This window comes from Myotis nattereri (genome assembly GCF_964212035.1).
Source record: "Myotis nattereri genome assembly, chromosome: 11".
Lineage (NCBI taxonomy): Eukaryota > Metazoa > Chordata > Mammalia > Chiroptera > Vespertilionidae > Myotis > Myotis nattereri.
In genome coordinates, this window is record NC_138086.1 from 39,251,997 (window position 1) to 39,265,628 (window position 13,632).

Genomic DNA, 13,632 nt, shown 5'->3' on the forward strand with positions numbered 1-13,632 from the left:
TGTTTTACAATGGGGACACTAGAAGGGAAATGTAGAACAGCCAAGGGAACTATTACAAAGTGAAATTCAATAATGGCATTAAACTAGAAGTTAGGATATAAAATATTTCCAAGATTAAAAAATCTAAGATGATGTTAATTTAAAAACTGCTACTTATGATGCAGCTTTTTCTTCTCTGGATTTGTAGACCACAGTTTGACTCATTCTTGTTTGGTAAGGAAAGGAACAGGGGAGGTAGTTTAAAGGTAAATTAACTCAGCCTCTGGTGCTCTTGAATGCAAATTCAGACCGGCTTCAATTTTGTGCGCAACAGTTATTCAATGGAAGGAAACAAATTGAAGAAACCTGAGGTTTGTCTTTAGCATTCTGAATGAGGTATAAGCGGGAAGACAGGAGGATCTGCCAGCACAGATATATTTAGGGTTTTGTACTAAAATTTCCCTAGGTGAAGGGCCACTAGTGATGAAAGAGAGCCTTCTGGGTGGAGGGAAGGGGAGCTGGATTATCTGTTTCACCTAGGCCAGCTCACCATTAGTGCAGCCTTTACTCAGATGGGGCAGAGCGCTGAGTGAGTGCTAAAGGTTTCATCAGGAGGAAAATTTCTTCCACTTAATTCTGAATTATTTTATATAGTCTCTCTAGTAAAACCTCAGGATATGTAAAATATAGAGTGTTATGAACTCTGTTTACCATCACAGCTGGAACTGATTGTCTTGAAGTGTATAATTTGGCTTCAAGTTGCTTAGCAGCTTTCTGTGAAAATATACCTTTATATGTTTCCATATGAGCACAACTATTTTATTCCATGCGGGATATGACATTAGCAAGACAACATACATGAATTAATAGGGTTGAGCTCTGGATTTTTGCCCATTTTACTTTCAAGTATTGATAACACCTATTTCAAGACAATTCACTGATTCCCAAGGTGCGACTCAGCCTGGCCAAATGGGTATACCTGACTAATATCTACACTAATAAAAGAGAAAAATGGTAATTGGCGTACGGCGATACCTTTTTCATTGGCTAATCAGGGCTATATGCAAATTAACTGCCAACTAGATGGCGGCTAATTTGCATACGTAGGCACAATGCAGGGAGGCGAAAGGGAAAGCAGGAAGAAGCCCCCTGCCACTGACAGTGATCTGAAACCCAGGGGGGAGCTAAGAGCTGGGGGGCAGGGCAAAGGTGGCCCTGGGGCCGCCTTTGCCCTGCCCCCTAGCCATGATCAGAGAATCAGGCGCCTTTGCCGCCCTGGCCAGTGATAGCAGGAAGTAGGGGTGGAGCCAGCGATGGGAGCTGGGCACGGTCGAAGCTGGCAGTCCCAGGAGCTAGGGGTCCCTTGCCTGGGCTCAAAGCGAAGCCCACAATCGCGGCGCCCCCCGCTGCCACTGCAGGTCCCCGCTGCCCGGGCCGGACGCCTAGGCCAGAGGCGTTAGGCCTGGGCAGGGGCGGAGCCTGCAACCGCGGGGAGCTGGGGGTCCCCTGCCCAGGCCTGACACCTCTGCCGGAGGCCTCAGCCCTGGTCAAGGGGCCGATCCGGTGATTGGTGATTGGAGGGTGATGAGGGTCAACTCCTCTGGCCGAGGCATCAGGCCTGGGCGGGGGGCCGTGCCGGGGATTGGGGGGATATGATGGTCCCCTTGCCCAGGCCTGAAGCCTGGGTCAGAGGCGTCAGGCTTGGGCGGGGGGTGGAGCAAGCAATCAGAGGGAGATGGGGGTCCCCTGCCCAGGCATGATTCCTGGGCCAGAGGCCTCAGGCCTGGGCGGGGGCCAGAGCCAGTGATCGGGGGGAGATGGGGGTCCCCTGTCCAAGCCTGACACCTCTGGCGGAGGCGTCAGGCCTGGGCAAGGGGCCGATCAGGCGATCGGAGGGTGATGGGGGTCAATGCCTGAGGGCTCCCAGTATGTGAGAGGGGGCAGGCTGGGCTGAGGGACACTCTCCCCGCCCCCCCCCCCACCCAGTGCACGAATTTCGTGCACTGGGCCCCTAGTATATATATATATATATTTATGCTTTATCAATTATCAAACAAGCAGACAAGGAAATAAGAGGCCTTCAAAAAGGGAATGTTTTATTGCTGCAGAACTTCTTGGACTATTTTACCATTTCCTCCCATATATCACAAGCATCTCCTTAGAGTTGTTCACCCCCCACCCTGCCACACACATACACACACACACACACACACACACACACACACCACTTAGTAACATTGCAGCACAGCAATTCTCTTCCCTCTTTACGGTGTGCATTCCAATGGGAGAATCAGGAGAAAGCTTGATTCACATTCATTTTACTTTTTGTAGGTAAGCAATTCTATAGCAGCAATTTTTACAGGCTTCCACCAAACTAATTTCATCAGAGCACAATTTTAAAAGCTGAAGCACTCTCTAATGCCTAATCAATCAACAGTCAACAACATTAACTTATTCACAGCTTCCCTTTTTAAAAAGTACATATGTCTTTGGTCAGCTTTTTTCTTGCACATGTACACTCATAATTCCAGCAAATATATAATTAAAAAAATACTAACTGGGGCCCTAGCCAATTTTGTTCAGTGGATAGAGCATAGGCCTGTAGACTGAAGGGTCCTGTGTTTGATTCCACTCAAGGGCACATGCCCATGTTGCGGGCTTGATCCCCAGTAGCAGCTGTGCAGGAGACAGCCAATTAATGATTCTCTCTCATTATTGATGTTTCTATCTCTCTCTCCCTCTCCCTTCCTCTCTGAAATTAATAAAAATGTTTAAAGAAAAACCTAACTGGGTTTTTGAAGGGACTGGATTTCTAAACAAATGGATGAATCTCTAAAATGTTGTATTCAAACTGTATTGTATTAAAATTGTAAAATGATTTTTATATTATATTACAAATTGATTATCACTGAAATATAAATATATGTAGCAATGTTCAAAATATAGCATAATTTCCTACATATACTGAAGTTTAAAAATTGTTTATTAGTTAATTGATTGGCATTTCTTAAGATATTTTATTTCTGTATATGATTATTTTAATAAAAACAATGTATGACAAATCACTTATACAAAAAACAATAGATATTATTTAGTTCAAATCTCTACTGGTAAACCAAAACAATAAGTATCTATGCTATACTTGAAATATTTAGATTATTTGTTCAACAAATGTTTATCTACATGATATTTATTATCATGATATTCATGATATTGCATTTGTTATAGCCCCAGAGATATAAGAATGAGAAAAATAGCAAGGTACATTCCAATATTGAGATTAAAGTCTGATAAAAAGTGAGCTCTAGTTATATCATCTTATATCTTTTATTTCCACTTGTTATCATTAATTCTCTATAGCTAAGCAAGCAGATTCTTTAATACAATGAATTAATATTTCATATGACTGCATAGCTTAAATAGTGCTTATCGTAATTCAATATTTTTACATAAAATAGATGAATAGAAGGCTAATGAATGTTTTGTTTTCTATTATGCCATTTGAAAGATTTAAATGGGTAGATTAATAATGCACTATATTTACAATAACAAAAATCAATAACATTTACTCAATATAATGGCATATTTTTTCTTTATAATAAGAATAATAACACAGGAAAATCCTTGGTTAGAAAATTTTGCAAGAAAAATTGACCCCAAATATAGGCTAAGTTCATGGCTATCTGTTTCCTGGTATTGCTATCCTCCAAACAATCCTGTGAATGTTCATAAGCCAGATACCAGTGCATATAGGACACACGACAGGGATCTGACTTTCAGAAAAGTAGTTACGTTTTGGAATGCGTGCTAGGGATGCTAGTGTGCTGCTTCTGCAGTGGGTTTTCTCTTGTTACATTAGTGAAACATGAATATTCTATTTGTAGAATTAGTAGATCAAATCCAAATTAACAGATAAACATATTAGACCTCCCTTTAAGATTAATGTAAAAGACACCAAAAAAGTTAATAGCATAATTATGTTCAATTACATGTAAAATGTTCTCATTTTAGCTATGAATTCTTCATAGTAGTGATGTCATTGATAAGTTTCCCCAGCAGAGGGAAGCACAGCTTCATTATTATTTTTGTAAAGGGTTGAAGTAGGAAAGTGAGATATTCTACAATTTTACTCCATTTTACGTGAAGACTGGTTGGTATTTCAGCATAAACTAAGCACCTGGACATGAAGTAGGCCTTGAAATCTGTTAGGAGGCATAAAATGAACTTGGTCCCAAATCCCCAGTTCAGGAGAATATCCTATTAGTAAGTCAGTGTGAAAATACTGGAAGTATCTTCTACAGGACTAGGATATCCAATAACAATATATTGGGTACCGTCAGCATATTAATGAATACTTTGAGTGACATTTTAAGAATACACTTTCTTCTTTGATATATTTAAATGAGTATTTTTGTTGCCGTCTAGTCTCACATGGCAACTATATATGAAGTCATATACTTAAACTGGCTTCTTTTGTTAATATGAGAATATTGAGCTTTAAGTCTCATAAGGGTTTAAAATCGTGATGAGTGTGCCTTGCATGTGTGTGTAGCTATGCTTTATTTCTTGTGCTTTTACGCCAGTGTTACCAGGTTGAAAGATGAAAAATGTTGTAACTTACCATGGTGTTGTAAGTCTGAACAGTGAGTTAGCGGGTCCCCATTTCGTATATCTTGTCGTCTTGTGCGTCTAAAACAATTCATTTAAAAGATATTATTGTATTTCTTTTCCCTTTTGGGAATGTGTCATAAGAATTAAGGTGAATTAAAAAGCAAAGACTTTAAGAGTTTACTGAAAGAGATGCAGCCATGACTAAAATATTTTAAAGTACTTGTCAAAGCAGTTTCCTAGCTGATCAAAATGGGAAACAGTATACAAATCTATTAATAATGTGTTAAAAGACTTTCAGTCATTGATAACAAATATTCTTTCTTTTTTTTTTCTACTGGATGTGATCCAATAAGGACCTAACATCTAGAAACTCCTAAATTCTTAACATCTTAAATTCTGATTCTGAGCAAAAAGCCCTAAAAATGGAATAGCAATCCATTTCTTCAATAAACAGAATTAAACATTTTTTTCTGATTACTAATGAGGAAGTAAGCTTGAAAATTAAAATTCACATGAATGTTCTCTTTCTCTTAACACATATCTTTGTTATATTAATAGAGTTCCGTTAAGTTTAAAAGTATAAAAATTATGAATTCTATTTTTAAGTTAGTTCTTAATTTTCTTGTATGGTTGCTATATCAACCTTTTTAAAAGAAAATACGTCTTTTATGACCATAGGGCTATGATTGCAAACCGATTTACCTGTGAAGTGAATAAAAGAAGAAAAGCAACAACAAATATTGATCAGCAAGGCCTTCTTTTGTCAGAATAAGGCGGAAGAGAAGACAATGACCTCACCTCTAAAAGAAAAGCGAAAGTTGCTATAAAAATCTAAATGAGTTTCTCCTACATTGTACTGCTCACATCATGGTAGTTGCAGTACATTCTGGGTGTCCCAGCTGCACTTAGCCAATGGTTGGCCCGGAAGAAAGAGGTTGGCTTTAGCAATTGTGGTGCAAACAAGACATATACTTCCAGAAAGAGGCTAAAAGTGGAGACTGGTTATGTGTAACAGACCGGAAAAGACTGGGGACACTCGCCCAACTGTTTTCTGCATCTATTTTAATGGGTATTGTCTTTCTGAAAAGTTAGTTACCATCCCTAAAAAGAGCTCTCACAAAGGCCATTGAGAATTTGTTACTGTATTCATAAATTTAGAAGTCCAAAGTATTTATAGATTCCTATTTGTAGAATTGGTGAGACTATCAACAGATGTTGAACATTTCAAAATTGAGCCAACAAGAGAACTTGTGAAACACGAACCACAAAGCACTTGGGAAGGCATTTTTTACTGCATTTTAAGCTTTTGAAAAATGCCATCACAAGGAATACATAAATGTGAGGTCTTTAAACATCCTTTACAAAGAAACATGCAGTTGGATTAAGTAAAATCTGCTAGGCATAACAAAATGTGTTAATAATAACTTCTTCAATCATGAATTGTAGGAATGCAATAGACACATTTCAAATTTATAACACACAGCTTTTTAACATATCAGAGCTGTAGTTATGATTTTTAATCCTTCTTATTAAAGTTAGCTTAAAATTAGAATGGATTATTACTAAATTAGGCAATATACATTTTCACATAGAAAGGAAATAACACTCAATTTTAGTTAAAACATTAATTCACATTTTTGAGTAACATTAAAAGCCCCATAGAGCTAAATGATTTCAGGAACCATAACATTTTAATCAAATACTTAATTTGATTGCTGTAAAAACTGCACATTGTTATTTTTTAAATTATCCATAGTTTCTTTAATCAATAATACATTATCTCCACAGTAAGTTTTTGTTTTAAATGTTAACTTCCAACAAAATCAGTAGGAATATGAAAATGATACAAACATATCATCCCAATGCTGAATGTTAAAGGCTTAAGAAAACTGTATTTACGAAATGGAACAGGCTAAAACTACAACGGCACTTAATATTATGAACTATCTTTTATCCATATGGACTGATTATATGATAGATTTAAGTTGAAGATGATTTACCACTACATTTCCTCCTGTGTAAAATGAAGTTGCAAAACTTTATCATTTCCAAGTACAAACATTCAAAGATATGATTGTGATGTTTTAGATTTCCCTCAGTAATTAATTAAAACCATTTATCCCATTACATTTGTACCCAACTATCCTATTATACATTTTCTGATTGTTTTGACTAAGGAAAAGGGTAAAAACAACAACCTCCAAACCGCTTTTTACTAATGGAAAACAGTTGGTATGCTTATATGAAGGAAGCCGTTTCAAAAATGAAATCAGGTACAATAAGTAGCAAACATTTTGTTTACTTCTAGTATCTTTCCTACCTCTTTGCAGTAGGAAAATAGCGAGAGCAGGAGGAGCCATCCCAGGCACAGTAAGGATCTCGGGCGAGGCAGCACTCCGCACAGGCTTTCCCATAGATGTCACACCGGTGCAGAGGCAGCTGGGCAACCCCCGCCATGGAGCCGATATAGAGCTGTTGCTGTAGAAAGAATTTATGATTATGACAAAACTAACTTGTTTTTCAAAGTTTTCTTTAAAAAAGTGTCTACATATCAAAGATAAATTTATATTTTCAGGTTTAAAAAAAAATCTCATTATTGGTAGTTTCTTCAAAGGCCTGGCAGATAATGTGACCATTTAAAAATGGAGCAACATTAAAATTCAAATATTTGACTGAAACAGGTGAATTTTATAAGTATAAACCCAAGGGAAAATAAAGGAAGACAGTGATAATGATAGGCCAATTATACCTAAATAAAAAAAAATTAAAGACAGTAAGACAATGTAATGGTAAAAATCTTCAGTTTTTTGTTCTTAGATAGCTTGTTTTCACTTCTACTGCTCATCGTTTTGATGGATCGGATGATCTACATTGCTGTGTATTCCTGCGGCAGCGATCATTTGCTTCTGACTTCTGGGTGCCCACCTTGCCTGGGATGTAGTTTCAGGGCTTGCGTTTGTGAGACACTTTGCTCAAAACCAAATGCGTTGTCCTTGCACTACCTCCAGGAAGATTACTTTAAACAAAACCATGAAATGACTTCTCATTTGAAATGTCATCAAAGAGGGAGATCAAGTGTACTCTGGCTGGTGCAGCAGACTTAAAGCTAAGGCTCAGGCAACGCGGGCAGTGCTGTAATGGGCAGCGAGACACCTGGATTCTAGGTCTTCCCCTACACTAACTCTCTCTGTGGCCTTGGGCAACCACATAATTTTCTAAAACTTTTCCATAAAATGTGCATGTTTAACTAAATCTTCAAAGTATGCATCCAGATAACATGTTTTACTATGCCGTTATCCTCAATGAGTTTGGAGTTACCCAATAAGGCAGAATATAGGAGAAAAAAAACTTTCTAGTACCAACAGATTCAGGATTCCAGCACAGTGTGAAAAGTACCTTTTACAAAATTGAGCCAATGGAGCATATCAGCTGCAAATTTATCTAAACACAAAATGAAATTAAAGAAAATTATTTTGTGTTTTCTTCACATTTTGCTGCAGTTGGAGTCATAGCTTCCTTTTCTTGCACTAAAGGATTGAATAAATGCTATATACATACTGAAAAATGTAACAGTTCTCATGGAAAAGATCTTAAAAGTGTTTTTTTTTAATTTCTTAACTATATAAATAAAAAATAAGTTACAGAAAAGCTGGTCTCTGAAGCATGTGTGCTCTTTTAAATATTGCAAACTTCCTGAAAGTCAGCAATGGGTATAAATAAAATTGCATTTCCAAAAGACTTTCAAAGATGGACTTTATATGTGAATAAACAAATAAGCTGAATAAAAATGGAACTATCTATTAGAATGAAATAAATTGTTAAGATTATAAGGAGTATTTTTATAGAAAATAATTCTGTGCTTCAAGTTAACCAACTAATTTTATCTCAATACAAGAAAGGGAAAACAAAGAAATAATAAAAAATACATTAAACAAAAAAGAAAAAAGGGAGCTAAGAGGAAAGAAGCAATATAACAAAAAACAAACCATAGTGGAAGCAGTTATCCTGACAAATATTGCTCATTTATTCCAGTAAGTGAAAACTGTTTATATTATAGTATTCTAGTATAGTACAGAGTATAGAGTATACATTACAGTTGCTCAACTTTTTACTGTATTCATCTTTTATTACTATATTCTGAATGATGTTATAAATCATGGCAAACTAAGAAATGAAAAAGTCATTGGGAGGAAAAAATGAAGTATTATCTCTCAGCTTTTCATTGAGAGACACTTAGGTTAAGTTTTATCTTTCTTAAAAGCATCTGCAGTGTGCAATAACAGCTGACCATAATTTGAAAAATATTAACACATAACAATTCACAGAATCAACTTTCCCCCCCTCCTATCCTCCATTTCTGTTTTCTAAAAGCATCATTTAAAAAAAAACAACAACTTACTGTTGATGTTTTATGGATATTAATTTATCCATAAAACAAGCAGACAAGGAAATAAGATTTAGATTGTATTGAAAGCAAGCAATCTCAATGTAAATTTAAAAATGAAACAAACACATAATACCTAAACAACAATTAAATTAGTTAAAATAGGGTATTAATATCCAGAAGCATAGTTGGCATTGGTGAATAAGGACACACTGAACCATATATTGTGGTCATACTATTTAAAAAGCTATTGACTAAGTTGGTCAACCCATTCAAAAGACCTCTATGCTTGTCTAATAGCTTTTAAGAAGAATGAGCAAAATTCATAATCACAGATTTTTAAAAATATGACATTTGAGTAGAAAACCAGTTGTTATTATCTAAGTAATATTTAAATATATCATATCTCTTTAAGAGAAAAAAAGAAAAATAATACATGGGAAGAATAGAAAACTCCAAATACGGCAACTAAAATTGTAATAAAAACCTAAAGTTCATAAAATGTCAAAAATTAAATACAACTCAATGGCCAGCTTATATCTTACAATTATTCTTCAGTACTATTAATGATTTGCAAAACCAATTATGCTATCTAAATGAAATACATGGGAGGTTTGCAGGCACCATTGAGCTTAATCCAGTCACTAGCAAGCAACCTGATGTGCTTTTTCTGCCCAATTTAACATCACCATAGGCTTTCTCACTATCCTCCCTAACAAGTTGCAGGTCATAAAGCAGGAGATGAGTCCATTTATCCAGAAAATTAGTTGTAACACTGATTATCCCTCTTGAAACTATTGCCTCACTCTTACAATTTCCAGGAGCATAAAAGAAATTGAGTCACATTTTAATGATATAGAACTCACACTCACACTATTGGAAAATAAAGACTGGGGACATTTCTTCTATCATGGAATTTTAAACTGATAAACTGTTTTTTGTTTGTTTGTGTTTGGTGTTTTTTTATTTTGGTGAAATGTATTACATTTAATAGGATATTATTGAGTTAGCTTTGACATTTTTTAAACAGAAAGATATGTTTTACAATACTAGATACAACATAATGGAGATTGGCAATGAAACCTAGCAGAGAATAACTAATTTAACAAATCATTATGGGAAAGAATATCCCAGTCTCGATTTCATCCTGGAAATCCCCAGATTTGCTTGCCAACATTTGACAATTTTTAGATGATCAGAACAGGTGAACACATGCTTATGAAGTGTAAGGTAACAGTATCAGGTCAATAATATCTGCACTCTGAGTTTCTGTAAATATCTTGGAGGTTATCAATCTATTTTGACATGTATGTGTGGAAAGGATATACTCTGTTTTATTGGCACAGTATTTTAGTGTCTTGTACAAGGGCTAATGCATGGTCAGAGATAAGATAGTTCAGAGATAAGATGAGCCAAATGATTCTCATATTAAACAATTTGTGTGTAAGTTCTCACTGCAATGATTGAGGGGCTCCCCAACCATTCTGTTTTTTTCTGCTCTACTAGGTTATTTACTAATTCATTATTAATTCAACTCAATATTAAAACCTTTAAAAAATATAATTACCAGTTACATATTGGATAGAAAGGCTAGATAACATTTATGGGGAAAAGGTATTTGGTTAGCACTTAAAATTATATTTGTTTTGTACATGTCATTTAGCATTTAGAAGTCATTTGTGTTCAAGTGTCTTGCCAAACATTCATTCAGTGTGACTGGAAAGTCTGTTAACATGCTGTCCATAACCTATGAACTCATGGAGTTTAATAACATCATTTGGCAGTGACTGTTTTGCCATTATTCCTTCATAGTTAGCCAAAATAAATGTTTTCTCTAGACTAGACTATAATACCACTGAAAAAGTAAGTTACCTTTAAAGTCAAGATCTCCAAACATATATAGTCTAGTGCAGGGGTCCTCAAACTACGGCCCGAGGGCCACAGGCGGCCCACCGAAAACATTTATCTGGCCCGCCGGGTGTTTTTGCCGCCGCTGTGTGCATAGGAATTTGTTCATAGTTTTTTTTAAACTATAGTCTGGCCCTCCAATGGTCTGAGGGACAGTGAACTGGTCCCCTGTTTAAAAAGTTTGAGGACCCCTGGTCTAGTGCATACTTTTAAGCCTATAAAATGTACTTTGTTTATATATACAGATGAATTAAATTCTAAATTTATATTCTGAAATATCCACCACTGTTGTTTTTAAAGGAAAGATAGATAGATGAATGTAATTATTTAGTAAATTATATCATAATAACCAGAAATGCTATAAATGAAAATTTACAAGTAATAATCTAACAAGTATATTTATAGGACATATATGAGATTGCCCAAAACGTGAGGGCAATGAAAATATCTTTAGATTTTATTCTAATAGCTTTTGTAAAAACATTCTTTTCTCTTTTTTTGAACAATTGTCAATTTTATGGATCATCAATATATTCATATATTTGAAACACAAAATCAAAACAATGTAGAATACTGATTTTAATATATAATGATATTACCTGCTTAGTGGAAAGCTCCATTGCTGAAATAGTAGTTGGTTCCTAAAGAAGGAAAAGAAAATGTGAACCTTGGTAAATTATAAAAGTCATCAGTTAATTAAATAGAACACAAACATATGTTTTCAGAGAGAAAACTTCAGTACCCGTAAGAAGCAATATAACTGAGAAATAAGATACATTAAGGAAATTTCATAGATAAGTGTTAAATGTGTAGAACAGACAATAAGAGTGTGTTAATGTCTTTCAGCCAAAGACCATTAGGAACACACCTGCAGTTGATTAAGTTGGGTTTACTGCTCACCACAAGAAAGGATGCCATGGAATTGCTCAGTAAGTATTGTAAGAACTTACATCTTTTGGACTAGTGTTAGGTAATTTGATATAGGTTTCAAGAAAGTGGGGCTTTGCTCTGCACTGGATTCTATCAAAAAGCAGAGATAATTCTGTAATTGGGTATCTTAATAAATCTTATTTAGAAGGAGGGAAGAACAGAGTGAGGATAAAGCCGTGGTTGGAAATAAGTAGCAATCATTCATATAGGTAAGATATGCGATTTGGTCATCTTTTATGGTTTGGACAATGTTTGTGTTCTTGTCTGTGTTTGGGCATAATTACAGGAAGGTCTTGCTTTCCTCTTGACTCATCGGGGTCTCAGAGCAGCCCTGTCTGCTGTTGGTGTTCTGTGAAAATGTGTATGTACCTTCAACTGGGGAAACCGGGTCCTGGCTGAAAGTGCCAGGCCAACTCCGAACAACATCCGTGATGAGCTGACAACGTTAGGCCAGTGTCCAGCCATGGGGGACTGTGGGAGCTCAGCTGGGATGAAAACACTGTGAAGTGTTCTACTGCAGCCTACCAAATTGGGCTTATTACTCACTGCAATAAAGGATGCCACGGAACTTCTCAGTTAAGTGTTAAAAAGGCTTACATCTTTTGGGCTTGTGTTAGGTGGTTTGAACACATGCAGTTAGCATAAATAAATACTATTCTTTTATGTACTTAGGCCACCAAAAGGTTATTCCTCTGAACGCATTAGCTTATTCCTCTTAATGCTAGGGAGGAGATTGCTTCGGGGTTTCAGAGGCGGCTAATGAGAACCAAGCTTTGTTAGGTAGGAAAGATAATTTTAAAAGGCCTCAAAGTGTCGGTTGCTGAAACCGAGCCCTAAACAAAGTATAAAGAGCTGAACTCTGGAGCCAAACAAACAGGATGGATGCCAACGGTAACTCAAACCTGGCCATAAGGGTGATATCAGGTGAGCTACGCAACTTCTTTGTAATTCAGTTTTCTCATCTCAGAGGTTGAGAAGACTAAATGAGTTAATAAATGCAAAGACTCTGCAAATGTGATTGTTTCTCTCTCTCTCTCTCTCTCTCTCTCTCTCTCTCTCTCTCTCACACACACACACACACACACACACACACACACACACACACACACACATCCTTTTCTTGCTTTAGCCTTTCTATTTAGTGCTTATCATTATCTGGAAATACACACAAGTTCCCCCCAACCTCCCAAAACAGAATCTGAGGTAAGCTCTTATCTGCAGGTGGAGAGTAGGAGTGAAGAACTAAGAATTGAGAGGAAGGAGGAAAAATCAATAAAAGGATGTGTCATTGAAGTTACACTGAGAGAAAAATCTAAGAATAATGGACAGTGACTGCCAAAACTCTCCACTGAGGTTTGTACCAGGAAAAGTATTTATTCATTCCATTACTCAGTGGATACCCACAGGGATGTTAAATCTCCCACACTCCCAGTTGTGACTCTTGCTTGCCCTTTTGCCTGCTGTCAGAGAAGTCCTGGGGCAGAAAGAGAAAGACACACAGTGGGAATTAGAGGTAGGCTGATAGGATGTGAGGAGGGTCAGCAGAAGCATCTAATATGTCTTCTTAGTTATTTGTCTGCCCTTTCAACCCCAACCCCCCACCCCACCACACAAATTTAGGACTGGAATTTTTGTTTTATTCACTGCCATATCCCTAGCACCTGGGGTTGTTCCTGGCATTTGTAAGTTTTCCATAAGTATTTGTTGAATGGATAAATAAGTAAATTAATGAATAAATCCTCTACCAATTTTCTCCTTCCACTGAATTTGTATATGAAATAAAGGCAGCTATCATTTAAAAAGTCCTTAATTCTGCCTTG

The 13,632-nt window shown here is 36.4% G+C and overlaps 1 protein-coding gene across 1 annotated transcript in view; it reads right to left on the minus strand.

Moving 5' to 3' along the window:
- The window catches only part of SEMA3A (semaphorin 3A), a 190,368-nt gene that overhangs the window by 10,871 nt on the left and 165,865 nt on the right, over positions 1-13,632 (minus strand). Inside the window, exons 13-15 of the mRNA XM_081102745.1 lie at positions 11,482-11,523; positions 6,911-7,068; positions 4,601-4,668 (exon numbers count right to left, since the gene is read on the minus strand). Of these exons, the coding sequence (XP_080958871.1) occupies positions 4,601-4,668; positions 6,911-7,068; positions 11,482-11,523 (268 nt within the window). The remainder of the gene's footprint in view (positions 1-4,600; positions 4,669-6,910; positions 7,069-11,481; positions 11,524-13,632) is intronic.